The sequence below is a fragment of the Passer montanus genome, unplaced genomic scaffold, assembly GCF_014805655.1.
Source record: "Passer montanus isolate IOZ18808 unplaced genomic scaffold, ASM1480565v1 scaffold76, whole genome shotgun sequence".
In the NCBI taxonomy this organism is placed as follows: domain Eukaryota; kingdom Metazoa; phylum Chordata; class Aves; order Passeriformes; family Passeridae; genus Passer; species Passer montanus.
The window spans coordinates 2,639,670-2,662,138 of NW_024372813.1; the positions used below are offsets into that span (position 1 = coordinate 2,639,670).

Sequence of the window (22,469 nt, forward strand, 5' to 3'; positions counted from 1 at the left end):
CTGGGAAGGAAAAGAATCCCTCTCAGCTGGAGAGTTCTGAGGGCAGGGCTGTTTGAAGCAAGGATGGATTTCTCCTGTGGCCAGTGGGATTGCCTGACCCTGATCCCAAAAGTGCCCAGAGGAGCACTAAGAAAAGCACAGGCTCTGCAGCTGGGCCTCCTCTTCTTCCCAGACTCAGCAGTCAGGCATTCTGAACAGAATAAGCTCAGAATCCAGCTGTAAAAAATGCACAGACACTGTTCCTTCTGGAGAACTGGATGATACCCCAGGATTCTCAGAGATTTCCATGGGAGTTTTTTTATACTTGTGGTGAATTTTCAGCTCCTCAACCAGCACCAAACAGGAGTTGAAGTTTATTCTGTGTGTTAACCCACACACACTCCTCCTGCCTTGTGGGTTCTTTTGGAATTATCTACTGGAAGGGGTGGGAACTTCCCTGCCCTTGGGAATCAGTAGGAAAGCACCAATGAAGAAAGGAATTGCAGCTTTGCCAGGACAAGCCCCTCACCAAGCCCCCATGCTGTCCCCTCACAGGCTGCAGGCCAGCTGGGAGCTGTCTGACAGGTCCTCCAGGTTGTCCACCAGAGTGATGATGGCTTCTATTTTTTCTTCTGGAAGCACGTGGGAGGCGTTGGTTCGGAACTTCTTCAGGAGCGACTCTTTGCTCAGGGGCTTCCTCCAGTGCCCATAGAAAGTGTCACATTTGCCCGTCAGCACGTCCCCGCTGTGCAGGAGCAGGGCCACCTCTCCGTACATCTTGTCAAAGTTGGCCACGTTGTCTTCAGGGTGCTCCACCACCACCTTGTCCAGCAGCTCCCTGAGCTCCTGCCGGTGGATGCTGCTCTCGGAGAAGGAGCCCAGGCCCACCTCGCCGTCCAGCAGGGCAGCACAGGCGTTGAACTGGAAGGAGTGCCTCGCCTGGTGCTCCGAGCTGGGGAAAGGCCGGTTGATGTACTTGGACACCGGGATCCTCAGCATAATGGTGCGGATCAGGGACGGGGAGAAGGACCCCGCGTGGTTGATGAAGAGGTTCCGGACGGACAAGGCAGCATCCACCACCCAGTGCATGCCCAGGTGGGCCGGGAACCGCTTGAAGGCAATGTCCTGCTTTTCCAGGAGGAACTCATGGTGCTCGCCGGGCGCGGACAGCGGTTTGGGCTTGTAGACACTGTAGAAGGCGCTGAACCCCGAGCAGCCCGGGATGTCATCCAGGATCAAGGGGTTGGCCTCCATCCCTCGCCCTGCCAGCAGAGCGGCCTCCAAGCCCAGGCGGGTGGCGTTGCCCACGTGCAGCGGCTTGGCCTGGGTGGCGGCGTTGGCCATGGGCGCCCCGGCCAGGGAGGCGGCGATGCCCAGGGCGTGGCAGCACTGGGCTGAGCTGAGGGACAGCAGCTTGGCCGTGGCCGCGGCACTGCCCAGCGTGCCCACCACCGAGGGAGGGTGGAACCTGCAGGGGGACGGCAGGAATGGGCAGCCCTGGCTGCCTGGCACAGGGAGCACCAAAGGACCCCTCCCACAGAAAAATTCATGGCAAGTGAGGGGCCCATCAGCCAGTAGAACTCCCTCATGGTTTTCGTGCGGGTGGGATTCACCTGGCTCAGAATTTAACCATAAATTTTAATAATTTATGGTTAAATTTTAATAATTTATGGTTAAATTTTAATTAATAATTTAATTTTAAATCAGAGTTTCACTGCATATTAGTTTAACTCTAAATTTAGAGTTAATTAACATAAATTTAGTCTAAAAACTGAGTTTATCCTTGCATTTTAATTAATAATTTAACTTTAAATCAGAGTTTCACTGCATATTAGTTTAACTCTAAATTTAGAGTTAATTAACATAAATTTAGTCTAAAAACTGAGTTTATCCTTGAAACCTCCTTGAAACCTCAGAAACACCAGGGTGAACTAGCATCTCCAAAAAGCAATTTGAACTTTCTCCAGGAGGTGCCATGGTCTGTGTCCACACAACCAAACTTTCTACCCCTCAGACAAATAACTCAGCCTCAAACACACCCAAGGGAACAGTTCCTGGAAGATTCCATTGTTTGGATCACACCAGGGCACTGCTGGTGGCAGCAGTTGGCCCAGGGGCTGCACCCACCACCAAGCTCTGTTTGGTTCTGTGATCCTGCCCTGTCTGGGTCAGGAGATGGCACTGCAGACTCCCTGGGAGTCCTGCTGAGGGTTATTTTTGAGGCAAAATATCTGGAAATCACCAAATAAGTGCATGGTGCAATCATCTCTGGCATTTGGCTCTCAGTAAAGCTTTACCCTTGGGTAAAGCTAAATTAAACTGGACTTAAACTTGGCTTAACCTAAATGAGCATTTTAAAACCCAGACTCACCAACCCTCTTCATCCTCAGCAAAGAACAGGAGCTTTACCTTTTGGGAATGTCGTGAGCCTCAGTGGAGAAGTGCATGAGCCTCCCTTGCACTTCCAGGCCCACGTTGAAGGCCAGCAGGAAATCCAGGCCGTTGGGTTTGGTGTTTGGAGGGAGCATCTGGGAAGCTGCCAGGAGAGCCGGCAGGACAGCCCCAGAGGGGTGGGTGGCAGGGTGCCAGGTGTCGTCAAAATCCATGGAATGAGTCTGCCAGGAAACAGAGATGGGAATGTGCTGGCTGGATGCTGAGGGAATAAGGGCTCCCTGCTGGTATTCCTGAGGAAATTCTGCCAGAGCCTCCACTCAGTGTCCCCACGGGGCGGTTCCGCTCCTCCAAGAGCCAGGAGATTCCCGGCTTTTGCACCCCATCAGTGACCACTCTGTTTCCTGGAATGCTAATTCCTGCCACCACAGATTCCCCTGCGAGAGCCAGGAACAGAGATCCCCCTGGAAAAAACCAGGAGAACAGATTCCCCAGGAAGAGCTGGGAGCACAGATTCCCCTGGAAGGGCTGGAGCACAAATCCCCCTTGGAAGATCCGGGAACACAAATCCCCCTAGGAAAAGCTGGGAGCACAGATCCCCCTTGGAACATCTGTGAGCACAAATCCCCCTTGAAAAATCTGGGAGCACAGATCCCCGGGAAAATCCAGCCTCACCGCCACACCGTTGGTGAAGGCAGCCAGCGTCGGGGAGAGCTTCACTCCTGGCTTTCCATAGACTGAGCTCACGGCCATGGAGGAGTACAGCTCCTGCGGGAAGGAGGGAATGTCAGGAAAGCCCTGGAGCTGATACCACAGGTTTTAGCCTTTAAGTTTTTCAGATTCTGTGCTGCTTTAGTGTGTGGGTCTGGGCTTCATACCAGGGGATGGTGAGCTCTGCACAGAGCAGGGAGACAAAACAATTCCCGCTCTAGCTGGGGACCAAGGACAAATGATCCAAATCTCAGGCCCAAGAGCATGGACAACAGTGGACTGAAGAGAGAAAAGCAGGACATTTGGGACTTCATAGTCTGGGGCTGTAGTTGGGCAATTGACTCCAGTGTGCTGGTAGACCAAGGCTCATAGAGGTGTGGGACCGTGTGGTTGGTCATGCACTTTGTGCCCATTTTGGTTCACCTGAGGTGCAGCCCTGGCTGGGCTCTTGTGCTGCCCAAGGTGGATCTGTTGAGGCCTCCTGATAAACCCCACTTTATTCTTTAACTCAGTCTAGTCTCTGTTCTAGGTCAGCTTTCACAAGGCATCAGAGAGAGCGGGGATGGTTCCAGCCACCACCAGCCCCAGCAGGGGCTGGGATCAGCTCCGGAGGTGGCAGTGGCAGGGCTGTGGCAGTGGCAGTGTTAGTGGCAGTGGCAGTGGCAGTGGCAGTGGCAGTGGCAGTGGCAGTGGCTGTGGCAGGGCTGTGGCTGTGGCAGTGGCCGGGCTCTGGCAGTGGCAGTGTTAGTGGCAGTGGCAGTGGCTGTATCAGTGGCGGTGGCAGTGGCAGTGGCAGTGGCAGTGGCAGTGGCTGTGGCTGTGGCTGTGGCTGTGGCTGTGGCAGTGGCGGGGCTGTCCCTACCCGGCAGTAGCGCAGGGCGATGTCGAAGACGCGCGTGGTGCTGCCCACGAGCCCCACGCCGATGCTGTCCAGGATCATCCTCTTGCTGCGCTGCCGCACGGTCTGGGACAGGTGCTCGGGCCGCGCCGCGCGGATGAACGAGGCGAAGCTGCTGGTCACCGTGTCCTCAGGGGCGTTCCGGGCTGCCACTGCACGACAGGGCACAGGGAGGGGACAGGGACAGCGGTGAGCCCTGCGCTGCAGCCGCAGCTCCGCGTCCCTGGTGTCACCAGGCCCAGGGAGCTGCACCCCTGAGCCAGCTGGGTCAGTCTGGGGAGTCCTGCAAGGGCAGGGAGCTGGAATTCATCATCCCCATGGCTCCCTTCTGCCTTGGGTACTCTCTGATTCCATAGGATCTATACATAAAATTTCATATTCCACAGATGGGGTGGCTTCCAGAAGGTTCAGGTGGAGAAATCTCAGAGCCCCCTCATTTTGGGGTTCCAACAACCATTTCTTGGGAGGGACCAACACAAATGATGTCCCTTCATCCAGAGGAAAGCCAAACAGGAATGGACCACAGAAATCCAAAACTTCCATAATGTTTTGGAAAGCAGGACTAGACCCAAAACCTGGATTTATCCAGGTGTTTCATCCTAAAAGACACTGAAGTGTCTTCACTCAGCCACCAAAGCTCTTAAGCCCTATGTACTCCAATTATGCCAATCATTAAAAGTGAGTTAAAATTCTATGGAAAACACCCAGTCTGTGTCTGTTGTATATTTTAATTTCAGTGCCTTATTTAGATTATATATGTAGAAATAATTATTATATATTACTTTTATATAATATTTTTGTAATTTATATAATAATTTATAATCTATAAAATTATTCATAATTCTATTATTAGAATACAGAATATAATGAATATAATTATATTTATAACTCATAGAATTGAAATTGTTATGGCCCATTACAATTTATACTGTTAATTTGAGAGTGCACAGGAGAGCAGGAAAAATAAAATTCTACATGGACAACATTTGCAGAATGGCAAATCCATACATTTACTCATAGGTGGATGTGGAGGTGCACACACAGATGGAGATAAAAGATGAATTAATGTCCCAAAAAAAATACTTTGCACCAAGAGTAAAGCTCATCCAGATCGGCAGGTACACAGGAGGCTTTGTTTTTGGAGCAGCAAAGATGGCAATTAACGAAATGACCATTCCCTAATATCGCTAGCTTGGATTCATCCCGAAATGTCACATCAGTGACTCACGGAGCGCTGGCTCAGGCTGGGCTCACCTCGAGCCCGGTCTGAGGCTCCTGTAAACACAGCTGGGAATGCCATCACGCCTGACTCGCCGGGACAACATTCCCCTCCCGGGGACCGCGTTCCTGCGGGAATCCCGGCACTCAGCGCTCCGGACCCGCTGCCCAGCCCAGCCCGGGTCCCCCGGAGCCGGAGCGGTGATGTCAGGGCTTGGAGAGGCTGCAGGAAAATCTGCTCCCATCACCGAGCACCCAGAAAAGCTGGATTGCTTCCTCCCGCCATCAAATACTCTTTGTCACCTCAGCAGGCAGAGGGCTTTTTTAACCCTTCAGCTAAAAGCATTCCATGACCCCGGGGTTTTCCTCGTGCTATGGCATGACTTCATTAAAAAATTAAATTTGATACAAGACCAAATAAATCCCTGTGGATTATTATTTCTCTTGTCCTCAGGTCTCATTAAGCAACATTCCTTGCATTTATTGTAAATAACTAATTTTAAAATAAATTGAGATAATAGACTAAGAATATATTTTAAAATTACTTCATAAATCTATCATAAATTTACAATAAACCAAGAGCTCTTTTTAAAATAAGTTAATAAACTTATATTAAACCAAGAAAACTTTCAGAAAGAAGTTAATAAACATAGTAGACCAAGAACATATTTTAAGGTCAGTTAATAGACAAACTTAGACCAAGTTGAGACAAAATAGACCAAGTGTCTACACGGCCAAGTTGTGGTTAATTTATCCAAAGGTGGGCAGTGCTGGAGCCACAGAAAGAGATCCATGAATGTCTCCAGGCAATGCCCAGGGCAGGATCAGGTGTGAGTAGGAAGCAGTGACAAGTGGAGGAGTTAAGGATCTGAGCCACCCTTTCAACATCTTACAGTTGTGGTCGAAGAATTTGGAAAGTCTGGTTCTAAACCAGTTAAAGATCTGATTTAGCACAGGACTAGCAATCCACATTTTTATCCCCAAGGGCAAGAAACACCACAGGACCCCCAAACATCTGGAAGCTTTTCCTTCCAAGAATTTGAGGATTTCTCCTGGCGTGCTCAGCCCAGCACCTTCTTTTCCAGCAATTATTCAGGGGCACTCGCTAGGAAAAGATGGGGAATAGATACAGATACAAACCGTGGGCAGCAGTTTTGTGGACTTGCCGAGAGCTTGCCAAGAACTTCTGGGATTTCTAGAGGAGAGACACAGAGAGGGAATTTGTCACTGAGCTGCTGGAAGGTTTCTCAGAGCAGTTTTCCTGGTTGTGCCTCCCATCGTGAGACACTCACAGATCAAATGAGCACGTAAAAGTAACGACATATTTAAAGGAGGGAAAAAAATATTTTCCTAAGCTGCGTCCAGCAGGGATGCCAAGAACATCCAGGGAAATAAAGCCACACAGCTGAAGGGGCAGCAGAGCCTTTGCAGCCCTGCCACGAGATCCTGCAGCAAGTGGCACCAGCTCGGAGTGGGCACAGGGAGCAGAGCCCACAGAGCACATCCCAACAACAACAACCCCCAAGTGGCACAGCCCAGGGGGTGTCTGGGACACATGAGAGGAGCAGGATGGCAGGAAAAGGTCAGTAGCTGAATTAAGTGACTGTGAAAACCATTGGAATTTGTTAATTTTGGGGTAGGTTCCCGTTTAGTGCCACGATCAGCTGGACCAGGGGAGGAAAGCGACATTTTCTCTTTAAAGTGCCAAAGGCGAGCTCAGGGATGGGGAGGGTTTGCATGGAAGAGTTTTACCTGGAAGGTGGAGTAGACCATGCTGGTGGCTGCTTTTCCCAGTGCCTTTCCCAGCTCGGTGTGCTCGGCTCAAGGGAGGCAGAGGTGTGTGGCTGGAAGGTGCTGGTGGCAGGGTTTATATCTGCGTCCAAAAGGCAATTTGCTTTCTGTTTTGTGCAACTGAATTTCCAGGGGGATGACATCAGCCCCTGGGGAGCCAGAGGGTGGGGGGAATCCGTGAGGAGGGGTGGTTTGTCCCTGCTGGACAGAAGGGTAACCCCCCCTCCCCACACCCCCAGTTTCAGGAAATAAATAAAGATTTCAGACAATAACTGACAAGGTTCAAGGAAACTCCTGTCTCCAAAGTGCCACAGGTGCCAATGGGTGAAGCAACTGGCTCCAGGCTCCTCCTCCCGAGGAGGACTATAAAAGTGAGATTCACCAGGAAATGAGAGGGACAAGAGCATCCTCCCATTGAGCTGAAGTGTCACCAAAGCAGGTAAATCCCAGCTGCAGAGGCAGAAGTGAGGCAGTGGTGGTTTTCTTGGATGCTTTTCTTGAATACCTTCACGTTTGGGTGTTTGGCTGCGTCTTTCCCAGCTCTCCTTCTTCTCCATCTCCAGCTCTGCTGGGTCACTGAACTGGGAGTGCACCCTGGATCTTCCAGGGAACACCGGGAGCCTTCGTTCCCAAAGCAATGTTTGGATTTTGTGGGGAGTGCCATGGCTCTTTGCTTTGTTCAGCAGTGGAACATGGGGACATTAATTATTTTGGGCAGAGTAACAGCCTGGAGGGACACACGTTTATTTAAAATTGGATTTTTTACTAACCCCCATGCAGACCTTTGTTGTAGCAATGTATCCCTGGCAATTCTGTCGTGGTTTGCACCAGAGGAGAGGCAGGGTTGTGATGTGAAATCCAGCTGTGTGTTGTGGCTGTGCACTGTTCATCTCGCTGTGTGTTTGTCCAAAATGAATTTTGTTCTCTTTCCATGTTTATCTGGAGAGAAGCAGCATTTCCTCAGATCTCTGTAAATGTTTGTTATCACTAACAAGGTGGGATGGAAAACTAATGGCAAGGTGCCCCGGGGATGAGTGAAAATGGAAGGGTTTGGTGTTTGCAGATGTGTCCCATGGCGTGGGGTGCCTTGCTCCAGCCTCCTGGGGACGGAATGCCCGTGCCCTGGAATATTCTGGCTAATATTGGTCACGGAGAAGCAGCAGCAGCTGTGGGATGCACAGAGAGATTCCTGCAAACCTGACAGCCCCATGGAAACGGGATGAGATGGGAATGACCTTTCCTGGCAGGGGGTGAAGGGGAGTTGCTGTGAGGACAGCAGGGAGGGAAGGAAGTGGTGTCCAGAGCCTGTCCCATGCAGCTCCGAGGTGACCGAGGACAGGAGGGAGGGAGGAGCTCCCACAGCATCCCTGCAGCCCCCAGGGTGAGGGATGTGGGGGAAAGCAGGGAGAGGAAAGAAGGCGGAGGGGGCAGGATGAGGGAGGGTGTGGCTTTGGCTTTGCCTCACTGCACCAGGGATTTGAGCAGGGAAGGCTCATCCCGGGCTGCCCCATCCCTCTGGGAGATGCAGCTCCCAGGCAGCACCCCAGGTGTCCAGGTGCCTCCTCGGCATGGGGACATCTCCACCCCTGGTTCCCTGGACAGTGGCTGTGCTGCTGGGGCCCCGGGTGTGCAGAGAGCCTCTAATCCCACCCGGCACAGAGGGATTTTCCATCTGCCCCCTGCCTCCTGCACAGCCCCACGTTATCCTGCCGCACCACCAGGGTGAAATCTGTGGTGAAATGGCAGCATTAAGGACAGTGGCAGCACCCATGGGTGGGGTTATCCCAGGGCCAAACCTGGGCATGTTTGATCAGAAACCCCCTGGAGGTTCCCCTGCTGGGCCTCCTTTTTCCAGCTCAGGGCAGCCCTTGGCGTTCTGGTGCTGCTGCTCCTGAGGCAGCACCAGGGGCATTTTCCTGGTTTGATGTGTCCTGACCTTGCAGGAAACTGAGGCAGGGACAATGCCCAGGGACATTGTGCCCGGCGTCTCAGGGCAGGGACCACGAGTCTGGGTTGGTGTGTGGGGGCAAGTGTGAGCAGGGGGTTCAGCTGCAGCTGCTTCCAACCCCAAACCATTTCCTCCTCCTTTTCCACATCTTGGGCTGGATCCTCTCACATCCTTGCCCTTTCCACCTCCTTAGCCTGCCAGCATGTTCTCTTGCTTGTCTTCCTCCCTTCCCCCACGTCTGCACTGGAAGAAGAGGAAAACATCCCTGTGAGTTGTGTCTCCTTCCCTCCCAGCTCTTTGTTGCAGGTCTGTTATGCAGAAAACACCAACAAAATGAGCTCTGGCAGATCAAAACCCACTGCTGAGAGCCAAGGAGTCACCTGGCCAGACCAACTCCCTCCCAAATCCCAGCTCACCCTCTTCCAAGCAGGGGCTCTGAGTGTGCCTTTGAGCCACTGCCTGGGCTGTTTCAGGGCAAAACATCTGGAGGAGTTTAATTTTGTGGCTCGTTTCCAAGTATAACCACTTAAACCAAACTGCTTCTTTAGATAGAAGTGTCATTTAAAACAACAAAAGAGACAAAATCATGGAATCCACAGGCTCAGCTCTGCGCAAGGGCACAGCATTCCTTGGGACCTCCTGAAAGGCAGTGCCCCGGTGGGAAAAGGGAGAATTCCTCCCTGGGAACTGGGGTCTGGTGCATCTCCCTCTCTGAAGCCAATATTCCAACCTTTAGCACAACCAAGTAATTGAATAATTCATTGCTCCCCAAGCTTTGCTTGGAGGTTTTTAGCCTTTCCTTATTTGATGAGAGTTGATGTTGCCAAAGCAGTTTGGAGCTGTCGGAGTAGATTTATCCTTCAGCCTTCTTCCTTTGGGGAAGTGACATCCTTTAGAATAAATGGAGAGAGGAAAACACGGGGTTTTTAGCAGAACAAGAGAGTCCAGAGGGTACTGATGTTTGTAAAATGTAAATTTGGGCTGAGGATTTGTGTGATCCTGGGATTTAGGTTTGTTATTATTTTTCTTTGGATGGTGCTTCTTCCCTCCTCCTCACTCCCCCTAACAATAGTGGAGCTTTCCTCCCTTTCCAAAGGGTTCTTTGGAATGGCTGAGAACAGAATACATCACCTTCTCCCTTTCCAGCTTTTTTAGCTCACCAAATATTCTAAAAATACCCAAATAACAAGAACATTGCTGTTTTATTTTCATCTTTGTTTCCCAACAAAACCCTCCAGAGAGAAAACTTCAGCTCCTGGTACCCAGGAGTGCTGAGGAGTGGAAATGTGGGGGCTGCCTGCAAACAGACGAGTTCATGGGAGAAATATGAAGGGTTTGAAAATAGCCTATTTAGTCACTGGGGTTTCAAGAAAGGGATGGAGCTGGAAAATTCCATCTGGAAAGGAGACTGTGTGTGTGTGTGCACCCTGTTTGTCTGCAACAGTGGATAAGAAACGTCCTGGAACGGCTCAAAAATACCTTGTGGGTTTCGTCTGGATGTTTGTTGGTTTGTGTTGGGCTATTCATGCCTCTCCATCTCCAGCAGCCTGGAGAAGAGGGGACAGCAACCATCACCACCACCTGCAGCGCTTTGGGGCACCTAAACATGTTTTTGCCAGGAATCCTGGTCGCCTAAATAGGTTGTGTGTGTTTTTTCTGGATAGGGCTGTGGAAAGTAGGCACCTCAAGTGGTGCTTTGAATGGAGCCTTTGTCTGCTGCGAGGAGCGGGGAGGAACATGGAAACACCTGAGCCTGCCACCAGCCTGTCCCTGCTCGGGGCTGGGGCACGGCTCTGCAGGCTGGCCGGGTGCCCGAGCCTGGTGCAGGGGGCACGGCCGGGGAGGCTGTGGGGGCGAGGGCCGACTCTGCTGTTTTGTCTGGAAGGGCCATGGCCAGCGCCGAGGGCTTCGCCGCCGTCTTCTACAGCGAACCGGGGGTGCTGGGGCTGCTGGGCAACGTGGTCAGCGCCTTCCTGCTGTGCCTGCAGAACTTCGCCGTGGCCAGCACCGGCCTCGCGCCTCGGGCAGCAGAGCAGGTCCTGGCAGGTGGGTGCTGCTGCTCAGGGTGGTGTGGTGTGGCTGAACATCCCCTGTGCTCTTTGAGGGTCATCCCCATGGGCCAATGGGTACCACTGGTGGGACGGTGGGGAAATGTGGGCTGTGTCCATTGCGCAGGCCGGTGTGCTCCTGGGGATGGCTGCTCCTCCCTCCCCAGCCACTGGGCCAAATATTCTCTGTGCCATTCCCTGCTAGATCCAAACTGTCCTTGGGGCCTGCTCACCACACGGAGCCAAGGGGCTTAGGGGCCACACAGGGAAATTTCCCACAAAGGTGGGAAGAGGGGCGGACAAGGCCACAAGGCTGCTCACAGGAAGGCCATGGGACCCGCTGTGGGGTGTGCCCTAGAGCTTCCTGCAGCTCCACCCTTTTTGTACTTGGCTTCACATCTGACTCCTTCCTGCGTCTCTCAGGTGTCCACCTCATCCTGATTGGAGGCTTTGTCCAGCTCCTGGCCGGATTTCTCGCCTTCCGCAAGTACGACCACCTTGGAGGCGCGGCGTTCCTCACATTCTCTGCTCTGTGGAGCAGCTATGGGGCCACAAAGGTCCTGTCTGCCGCGTATCCCTCCCTGGAGAACACAACGCTCCCCTCCGGGAACGCCAGCCAGCTCCCGGCCAGCAGCACAGCCCTGCTCTCAGCCAGCCAGAGCTCCGTGGCCGGGCTGGTGGCCTACATTGCCATCTCCTTCATCCTGTCCTTCTGCTCGGCCACCGTCAACTACATCATGCCCTTCATCTTCGGGGCCATCGCGCTGGCCCTGGGCTTCGAGGCGGTCGCGCTCTTCGGGGACTGGGCCCTGGTGGTGTCCGGGGTCCTGGAGCTGGGCATCGTCCTGTGCGGGCTGTACGGGGCTGTGGCTCTGCTCCTGAAGGGCATCACCCAGCGGTACGTCCTGCCCGGCTTTGGGCACCCCCTCTTCAACGTCCTGCTGCTGGGATCAGCACAGAAAAGCTCCTCCAAGGCCCTCGGGGAAGAAAAGAAGAAGAACACCAAGTACGCGGAGCCGATGGCCCTGGGGAACATCTGCGACACCGTGTCACCCTTTATATTTGCCTTTTACTTCTTTGGGTACATGAAGACATTCTGTGTGGGGGCAGCGTGGATTTCCATCATCTCCAGCTGCCAGCTGCTCTCCAGCTTCTACAGCTACCTCAGAGGGGATGGCTACCACACCACCAAGTTTGGTGTCCACAGCCTCCTCTGGCTGGTGATGTCCTGGGAGGAGTTTGTGCTCACCACCTTCCTCGGGCTGCCTGCAGCTCAGGACAGCAGGCTGGGAATGTTTGGAGCGTGGTTCTTCCTGGCCATTGCCTGCCTGCTGTTTTTGATGTCGATCCACAAAGACACCCTGGAGATGCTGCAGAACGCCTCCTTCATCCTCCTCACCTTGGCCTTCATCCACCAGATCCCGCTGCCTGGCGCCCGGCCCTTCCTGGGGGCCGCCTGCAGCCTCTGCACCGCGCTCTCCCTGTACGCCGCCTTCGCCAGCCTCATCAACTCCATCGGGGAGAAGGCTCTGATTCCCGTGGGCGCCCAGGCCGTGCCCAGCTCGGCTCTCCAGGCCATGCTGGGGGCTGTCCAGAGCTGGCTCTCGAGGTCCAAGGACATCCCCAGCGGCACCAGCGCTGCCGTGCCGGACTCACTGTTCTACATCTGCAATGGCCTGGCTGCGGCCGCCGCCCTCCAGGGCAGCGTGGGTGCCCCGGGCAGGCAGCAGCTCTCCATCCCCTCCGTGCTCATCCCCGGAGCCCTGGGACAGCTGTTCGTGTGCCGGATCCAGGTGCAGGGCGGGAAGAGGTTCGGGTCTGTGCTGCCCTTCTGCTATGCTGCCTTCTGGGCAGCCTGGACCTGGCTGCGCCTGGCAGGTAAAGCACAGGATGGTTCCTGTTAAAGGGGTGCTCCCAGATTGCTTTGTCTGATGGAATTCCTTCCTTCAGGAGAGTCAGTGACATCAGGTTTACTGATATTGCTCACTGGAAAAAGATAATTCACCAATCACCCCAGTCTGCACTCGGTTGCCATTGCTGCAGGCACTTGGTGCTCTCAGTTCCAGGAGTCCAAGCTGTGCCTCCAACTCCAATAAAAGCCAAGATTTCCCTGCAAAAACATTGTGAGACAGGGCTGGCTCTGGGCTGTTATCTCAGAATAACAACACAGGAGATACTTTTAGGCAGTGAGAGACTCCAGGTTCTGGATTTCTCCTTCGGGAGCCTGGAGAATTCTAACCCAGCTGGTCACAGCCATTAAAGAAGCTCTCAGAAGCTGAGTCTGGATTTTAAAAGCTGTGTTTTGCTCCAGGTGGGCAGAGTGTTCACACAGCCTCCATGCCAAAAGCTCTTAAAATGAGCACCTGTGGGGACAGTTAAAGCTGTGGCTTGGGACGTGTGGCAGGAGCTGCTGAAGTGTCCAGCCAGGCCCTGAGTATTCCAAGCTGGAGGTAAAATCCAGAGCTTTTTTTGGATAACTGTCACCAGCCCCACAGTTAATACCTCAAATACTTTGCGTGGCAGAAGCAGCGGGTGTTGGTGAGGGAGGGTTTTTGGGAGGCCACCATCCAACAGCTGGAGCTGTGGCAATCCCAGCTGAGGCTCTGCCACTCTCCTGCCACTCTCCTGTCACGCTGCTCTTTGTGGTTTGCTTGTAACCAGATGTGCTGCTCCTGTTTCAGGCCACTTGCTGGACATCAGGGCGGGGCACACCGAGGGATTCACTGCTGGCTCCGTTGCCTTTTTGGTGCTCAATGCTTTTTTAATCATTTTGGGTAAGTCTCAGAACCACGTGGGATGTTTACTGAGGGGCATCTGGGGTCAGATCATGAATCCTCCTGTGACTGCTCCCTGGTGGAGATGCACCAGTGAGCGAGGCGAGGCTCTGCCTGTCGCTCTGATTAAGCAAGAACGAAGATGTTTTGCCCACAGCCAGTAACAGAAGCTGAGCTGGGCTTAGGAGAAACAGCCCCGAGGGAATGGAAGAACATTTCAAAGAAAATAAAAGGATCAAATCAGGTGAAAGTGTTCGACGCACTGGGCCACTGGCACCAAGCCACAGCCACACTCCAGCCCAGCTGGTGTAAATCAGAACCTGCTGGGCTGCCAGAGAAGTGTTTTCCATGTGAGCACAGTGTCCTGGCAGATCAAGGGTTTGGCAGGGTGTCTGTGGAACCTGAGGGCTGAACAGACCCTGGCTGTGCCTCTTTGTTCCTCCACCAACAGGGAAATCAGAGCTGGGGCTGCTCGGTTTAATCAAACAAGCCTCAGTTGATTTAGGAACTCTTCTGCTGGTTCATGGACATTTTATGGGCCGTGCTTGATGTGGGTCCCTCTTGTTTGTGTTTCTTTCCACAGCTTCCTCTTTTAATGTGGTGCTGCTCTGCCTGACCTTGGCCATGGAGCTCTTGACCGTTTGTTTTCTGCTCTTTACACTGGAGAACCTCCCTTTGCCATTTGAAAGTGAGCCTTAGGGGAACGTGGACATTAAACCTTCACCCACACGGTGCAGGGACTGGGTCCTGGGTTGGGGAGCAGTGTGGGAAAATCAGCCAGGGTGTTCCTCTTTCCCTGGAAATCTGGGGTGTGTGCAAGCATGACTGGAGAAGGAAACCTTTCCTCCTATCACCCCCAGGGCCTTGAGGTTCCAAATAAACACAGTACTGCTGGATCAGAGCACCTCTAGAGGTTCTGTCCAGCTCTGCTTCCCAGTGGATGCTTTCTGAGGTGTGGGATGAGCTGGATATGCCACAGCTGTCAATGGCTGTAGTTCTGCTGAAGCCTTGGCTTTGCTGCAAGTGACAATTGAAGTTTTAATTCCATGGAGTGCTTTAGCAAGGGGATTAGTGGGAGCTTTTCCACCAGGACTTTGTCACTGCAGAATAGAATCACAGCACCATGAAATCCAAGTGACTGAGTCCAACCATCCCCACAGCACTGACAAACCCTGTCCCCAAGTGCCACACCCACACTGTTAAATCCCTCCAGGGATGGGGATTCAATCGCCCTTCCTGCCTCTGACTCTGGGATTTTTTCCAGTTGTGGTGTTGAGCATCCTCAGTGCCATCTGCTTCTACGGAGCCGCAGCCTCTCTCACCAACTGCATGTTCGGGAAGGACCTCCTGATGATGGGACCTCCTCTGCTCACAGTAAGAGATCTTGGATGCTGGTGTAGCTTCCTTGTTCAGAGGGGATGTTCTGGGGCCTTCAGTGCGGATTCCTGTGGAATTTCTCTTCTGCTGAATCCTTCAGTGCTGTTCAGAGTCGTGGTCCCTTTGTAGGGAGCCGTGAGCTGGAAATGAGCTCTCTTCTATTAGCAATAACATTGGAGAAAGGGCAAGGATATTTACAAGACTCATACCTTGCTCCTGGGGAATCAGCCATGCCCAGTCTAAGAATTCCTCATAGACTGGAGTTTTAAAGCCATAACCTTGGGAACAGGGAACTTACAAATTTCCCAGACTGGACAACAAGAATTCCCCATCTTTTCTTAGCTTCAAACTTGTTCTGCCCTCTGATGTGTGTGCCTAGGGCAACTCTCCCTATCCAGGGTGATGGATCTGCCAGCTCCAATTCCTGCTGCAGAGAAACATTTCCATTAAATCAGTGTTTCATGGGAATTGAAAGTCCATCTTGGTCTGGATTTTGGATTCCTGAACAATTTCTTTAGGTCACTTTGGAGAGCAGCCATTTCTCCAGGGAGCTGTGCTGGGTGGGATTCATCTCCTCTAACTTAAGGCATTGGCAGTTGAAACATCCACCCTGAGCTGCTCTCTTTGACTTTAGTAATTGGAATTCCCTCCCCTGCTTTGGGAGAAGCATTCCTAGAGGTGCTGCCTTTAGGATGGCCAAGGGATCACGGCATGGTGGATCCCTGCATTCAGGTGGGTGCAATCCTGCCCTGTGTTCCATATATTTGCTTATTCACTGCCTCCTGATTCCTGGCAGGTCCAGAGCTCCAAGAAGGACGGGGCAGATCCCCTGCCCTGTGTCTGCCCCAAGTCCCACCTCACAAGTGGCCTGAGGACCATCGCGGAGCTGCTGAACACGGGGGCCGTGTGTGGGGTCCCCACAGACACCGTGTATGCCCTGGCAGCCTCCTGCAAGCACCCTCAGGCCATCGAGAAGGTCTACAGGATCAAGGTGGGAATTCAGGGATGTCTCTGCTTACCTGGCTCTGTGTCCTGTCCACGAGTTTCTGCAGAAGCAGAAAGGGGAGCCCCTGGTTTCAGGTTGTCCCAAGACTCAGGAGGTGACCATGGGCAGAGTTCATGGACAGCCACACCAGAACATCAGGGACCATTTTCTGAGTGACCCAGGGTACAGCCCCTCTGCTCCAGGCTGGAGCACTGGTAATTAGGCAGCGACATCCCTGGGGATGGACAAAGCACAACCCCAAACAGGAACAGCCACTCACAAACGGGTCCAAACCTGTGTTTGTCCTTTGTGCCTCGCGAAGTGCTGAATCAGAATCCCAGGGCTACATTCCCCCAGACTTTTGGAGCCATTCAGTGCTGGAACCAGCCCCAGAGTTTGCACCTTCAATCCAGCTTTTGCAGCCTGGCCCTGTCTGCTGTCCATGAGGCAATTTCCTGGCTAGCCTGGAGAAATAACCATAACAGACGATCTCAGCTGGCCCCGAGCGCGAGCAGCGGCACAAAGGCCGTCTCTTCTGCGCTGCCCTGGTGCCAGTGCTGACCTTCCCTGCCGATGAGAGAATACAAACAGAATGTAAATACGTGCCCAGCTCCTGAGTCATTTGGCCCCACTGAAGCTGATGTCAGTTGAGGACTGAAATGACACTGCTCTGCGAGCTTGTTTTATTTCCCCTCCATCTCCACTGCTGGTTTCACACCGAACTTATTTCACCAAGCTTCTTCCAAAGCTCTGGAGGAGTGATAATGGAGATAGTGGTTTGCAGGGGGCTGAGCTCTCCATCCCTTGTCCCATCACAAATTGGTGTGTTTGACCTTGGTTTACACCAGCAGAAGTTTGGAAAAATCAGGCCCCTGGTGTGCAACATCCCAGAAATGCTGATACTGAGTGGAGCATCACTGTTCCACTGATGGATGTGCTTAAAGAGGGGGAACTGGATGCATCCCACAAGTTTCCAAGGGCAGGCTGCTGCTCTGCCTCCTCTTTAATCTGCACGTGCAGATCTGAGCTGTGGCATCCATTACAGCTCAGCATTTGTGCAGACACAGCATCTTCCTTGCGTAGAGCTCCTGATCCTTGGGAAACACACAAACCAGCATTCCAGCAGGCTTCGAGGTTCTCCAGGCCAACTTTCCCTCTTCATCTGTCTTCCCTCTCTGTTTTTTCAGGACAGGCCTCAAGAGAAGCCCATCTGCATCTTTATTTCCAACCTGGAGCAGTTGCGAGCAGCTGCCCCGCCCATCAGCCCGCTGCTCTGGGAGTTCATGGAAAACGTTTATCCCGGCGGCATTGGCTGCATTATCCAGAAGGGAGAGTGGCTGAAGAAGCTGGGTGAGATGAGCAGCACAACCCTTCTGTCCCCCTTTCACGTTTTCAGCACTGCAGGTCTGCAATCCCAACACCCTTTGGGATGTGATGGGGAGAAATTCCGGTCACTTTCTCCAAGAAATCCCCGCTGGAGCTCCAGGATGCTTTGGTGGATGTTTAGCAGAGGGTGTTAATCAGCTGGAATGACTCATCAAGAGTGGGAGCCAGCAGGATGAGCTCTTTAACCAGAGGCAAGGGAGGCTCCTCAGCCTGGGAGGGTCCCTCTCCCAAGCCCCCCGCTGTTGACTGGGAATGAGCAAGCCAGGGTGGAGCAGTGTCCAGGAGATGAGAGGGTTCTGATGGTCATCCCTGCTCGTCACCTCTGCCTCCCCCCACACGGACACAGGCAGGCACTGTGAGCACTGGCATGATTCACCTCAACCCTGGCTCCTGGGAAATAGGGAATGAGGGAACTGGAGGAGTTGGAGCACAAATCCTGTGAGGAGCAGCTGAGGGAGATGGGAAAGGGGCTCAGCTTGAAGAAAAGGAGGCTTGGGGGGCCCTTCTGGCTCTGCACAACTCCTGATGCAGGAGGGGAGTGCCAGAGGGATCTGGCTGTTCTCCCAGGGAACAGGGACATGAGGAGAGGGCACAGCCTTAATCTGCACCAGGGGAGGTTTCGGTTGGACATTAGGGAAAAAAAATCTTCCCAGAAAGGGTGATTGGGCATTGGAAGGGGCTGCCCAGAGAGGTGTTGGAGTCCCCATCCCTGGAGGTGTCTAAGGAAAGCCTGGATGTGGCACTTGGTGCCATGGCCTGGGTGACAAGGTGGTGTTGGGTCACAGGCTGGACTCGATGATCTCAAGGGTCCTTCCCAGCTCAGTGGATTCAGTGATTCTGAGTTAACCACATTTAACAGGCAGAGGAAGGTGGTGGAGGGTGGGCAGAGGTCACAGGAAGTCAGAGTTTGGGATATAGGGAGATCCTGTGTCCGTGGAAACAGCTGTGATGTCTCCAGCTGTGAATAATTTCCTTTTTACCCAGTTGGACCCCAAACTGTGCCTCTGCTCTCAAAGATTTCTGCTCAGGAACACCCACAAAGACACATTTAGTTGGGTGCATGGAGCTGGGTCACTTCCAAAGGAAGCAGGAATCCCCCCAACAGGGGCTGTGCCAGCTGTGCCTCTGCCAACCTCCTCTGCCTGTCCTTCCAGGGGTCGGAGCAGGATACAGCAGGGTGGGAACCCAGGACAGCATCATGATCCGAGTCCCTGACCTGACAGTCCTGGTGCACCTCATCGACATGACCGGGCCCTTGGCCATCACCTCGGCCAACCCCAGCGGGGAGGTGGACAGCACCCACCACGACATGGTCATCTCGTGAGTACTGCTCGCTGGCAGTGCCACCCTGCTGCTTCAGTGCTGGCAGGCCTTGCTTTGGTGTCCTGCACCCAGGGGAGCTCAGCACGAGGTCACAGCACGGTCTGAGAAGGGCTGTTGCTATTTGTTGCCCCACAGGCGCCTTGGCCATAAGCTGGAGGGTGTTCTCTGTGATGGAGAGTCTGACGAGGTGGTGGCGTCCACTGTGGTCAACTGCACAAAGATTGATGAAAGTGAGTGTGAGACCCGCCCTGGGTGTCAGCAGTGGCGTTTTCCTGGGAGGCTTCCATGCCTTTCCCAGTATCAGTCTGGCAGCACAGCGTGCTCCAAGAGTAACAGCCCTTGAGTGCCTGGACATTTGCAAACATGTTGATGAAGGCAAACAAACAAAAGATGTCCTGGGAGGACCTCTGTGTTGACAGGGAACAAGGCAGGAGGACAAACACAGTTGTGCAAGGAAAATCTGCCTTGTCAGGGTGGAAATGCTCTGAGTGGGAGGGTGGGTGCTGCTGGAAGAGGGCTGGGTGCTGCTGCAAGGAGGCTGGGTGCTGCTGCAAGGAGGGCTGGGTGCTGCCTTGGCCCAGCACGAACAGGGTGGTACAGGAGCTTGCCCACAGTGATGCAGCAGCACACGCTGAGGTGTCCTGGGTGGCTCTGGGCTGACATTTGAGAGGGATTCATTAGTGGAAAACCAAACCCTTGAACAAAGTGTGAGGTCAGTGTTCATCGGTGGTTTCACTTTCTGGTCCTTCCACACAAGTTTATTTTGAGTGGCTTTGCTGGTGCGAGATGTTCCTTCACGTTCCTTTCTGTGCCACTTTGGGGATTGTCCTGACTTGCTCATTCTCCCTCTGGGAAGGTGGCATCACCATCGTGCGGGAAGGCTGCATCCCAGCTGGGAAAGTGATGCAGATCTTTGAAAGAGTGAAGAACAGAGTGGTCTGAATGGAAGGAACCTTCCCTGAGCAAAGGAACAGAGTCTGCTCTCCCTAAAAACAAGAGGTGTCCCATGTTTGGCTGGAGCACATGGCCTTGGGAGAGCCATTCCTTCTCTGATCTGATCTTACCTCCTTGGGAACGACAGCACTTCCCCAGCTGGGGCCTCTCCTGGGACCTTCTGCAGTGATTTGTTGTTTATCCCCAGTAAGTGCCTGCAATCTCCAGGAGAGCTGCCCAGGAGCTGATGATTTACTGCAGGAACTCCCAGAGCTCCTGTGTTTCTGCAGTGCATTGGGCTGTGAACACAATGTTTGTGCATCCTCCTCCACAACACTCACATCTGTGTATTTTAAAATCCTAAACCCCACTAAATAAATCCTCTTTTTGGAACACAAGGAGAAGGATTTGTGTTTCGTTTGATCTCCACTGAGCTCCTCATCCTCCCAAACTGGCAAAGCTCCATGACTAAACACCAGAGGAAGGAGTGAATAAAGTGAGGTGCAATTCTGACAGAGGGCTTGCAGCAAGTAACTCACCCTGTTCCTTCCCTGCCATCTTCCTGGCCACTCCCAGCTCATCCCAGGGCACTCAGCTCCTGGGAAATGCAGAGGAACATCCATGAACATCTGTGGCCAAGCTGGGGGCTGCCGAGGGCTCAGAGTCATGGGCTGGCTTGGGTTGGAAGGGATCCTCAGGATCACCTTGTGCCAACACCTTGCTCCTGGGCTGGGTGCTGCTGCCCCAGAGCTGTCCCCACACAAGTCCCCAGGGCTGTCCCCACCCCTGTCCCTGTGTTAGGCGCTGTGGAGGGGCAGACGTTTCTGCCAAGAGCAGAGAACTGAACCTCCCTCTCTCCCAAAGCAAACAAGCCCCAGGGGGAGCCAGGGATGAGGGAAACCAATCACTAAAGACAAACCTCAACAAAGGAAACAATGAGTTAGACCTGAAGGCTTCAAAACACTGCGAGGTGCGTGACAGATTGGAGATTTTCTGTAATGTTTTTCCCCATCCTGGAGGCACTGTCCAAGTGGGAGGCTTTGCCAGTTCCCTGTCGTTTCCTCTCCTCCCTCCTGCTCTGGGCAGGGAGGTCATTCCCCTGGCACAGCCACAGTCCCACCTCCCACTGCCCAGGGGACAAGACCCTTCCCTTCTCTTGCTCCTTATCATTGTTTTGAAGCATCTTGCTCATGGAATTCTCCCTCAGGCCACATCCCACCTGCTCACCCGATGCTGCTGTGGGAGCTGGGCAGGAAAATCTGGGAGCCCTGGGGCTGGATTCCACCCAGGCCTCGTTTCTGACATGTCAACACCAGCTCCAGCCCGAGGGTGCTGGCTTGCTTTGGCGCTGCCCTTGTTGTCCAGCTGGTGCTGCCATCCCGTTTGCACTCAGAAGTCGCCATAAATAGCAGCTCTCCCTCCTTCTCCAGGTCACGGATGTTGTTTCATCCCAGCAGCTCCCCAAACTCCCGGTCAGAGATCCTTGGCAGCCGTTCCTGGGATGGAACACAGGCTCCCCTTCACCCCGCAGCCTCCTGACCCTGCAAACCCACCCGGGCCCAGCTGGGCATTCCCAGCTCCTGTGGTTTCCCAGCCCGTGCCAGCATCTGGAAGTGGAAGTTCGTCAGGCTCTCCTCCCTGCACATGCCTTAGGACAGCTCAACAACCTGGGCTGGTGGAAGGGGATGAGCTTCCAGGTCCCTTCCAAGCCAAACCATTCCACGGTTGTGTGATAAACACTTATTCAATAAATGGATGTAAGTGCCAGCTGAGGTTCATCACCACCCAGCAGAGGCTTAACTTTAAGGCATGTGGTGAAGTCCCACAACACGGGACTCCTCTCATGTTTAAACACCTTAATGCTTGACAAACGACTTGAACTTCCTGAGCAAGTGAGGTTTGTTAATATTGGCTATAAACTGCTGGAACAGCAGAAAAACCCCGAGAAAATAGAAGAGGAGAAGGTCCCTTCTTGACTTCTGATCTGGGACTGCGTTAGACCATCTCCATGTTGGTGCCATGGGAGGTGCCAGCTCCAGGGAAGGGTGTGGAGCTCCCCAAGTGCCCCTTCACTGCTCACACCAAACAGCCAGGATCTCGTAAATCCAGGCAAGGATGGAAACGTTACCTCTGGTGCTCTGCAGCAGGTAAAGGGAGCCCGAGATGTGTCAGCCCTTGAGGAAAGCATTGGATGGAAAATCGGGGGGAGAATAGAAACAGATTCCAGAATTTATAAGTGGGGCAAGATAAGAAAATTACAGGGGTTTACCACTTCATTTCATGGAGAACTGGAATTAGTATTTCCTTATAAAATGTATGTCAAGAGTTCCTTCCCAGCAGAGCACAAGGAAATCAATAAACTGTCTGTACTTATGGGCGACTGAGCCAGGGGTGTAAAATTTTATGCAGTAATGGAGTTTTTATCATTTACTGAATAAGGAAACAAACAAATTATGTTAGAGGAAAAAAACCCCAACCAAACAGTCACCCTAGTGTGGGCTTCTCACTTTGGCACTTGCATCTCATGAGTGTTCTGGTGACTCAGGAGTAATTATGGGTCAGAGGTGTTTGCTCTGCACCTGTTTTCCACCATCGGGCGATAAAGAAGAAAAACAGGGGATTTTTAATTAACATAATAAATGGCACAATCAGTTTGTGCCAGGAACAAGTTCTCACCTCTTTTTGCTGCAAAGAAGGAAATAAATTT

The 22,469-nt window shown here is 53.0% G+C and overlaps 1 protein-coding gene across 1 annotated transcript; it reads right to left on the reverse strand.

The window, feature by feature from the left end:
- Positions 1-528: 528 nt before the first annotated feature.
- On the reverse strand, positions 529-5,279 carry LOC120512600 (cis-aconitate decarboxylase-like). Its single transcript, XM_039731093.1, has 5 exons — positions 5,234-5,279; positions 3,944-4,131; positions 3,046-3,138; positions 2,389-2,594; positions 529-1,447 (listed from the first exon to the last, which is right to left on the reverse strand). The coding sequence occupies exons 1-5, from the start codon at positions 5,277-5,279 to the stop codon at positions 529-531; spliced, it is 1,452 nt and encodes a 483-aa protein (XP_039587027.1).
- Between the last annotated feature and the right edge of the window lie 17,190 nt (positions 5,280-22,469).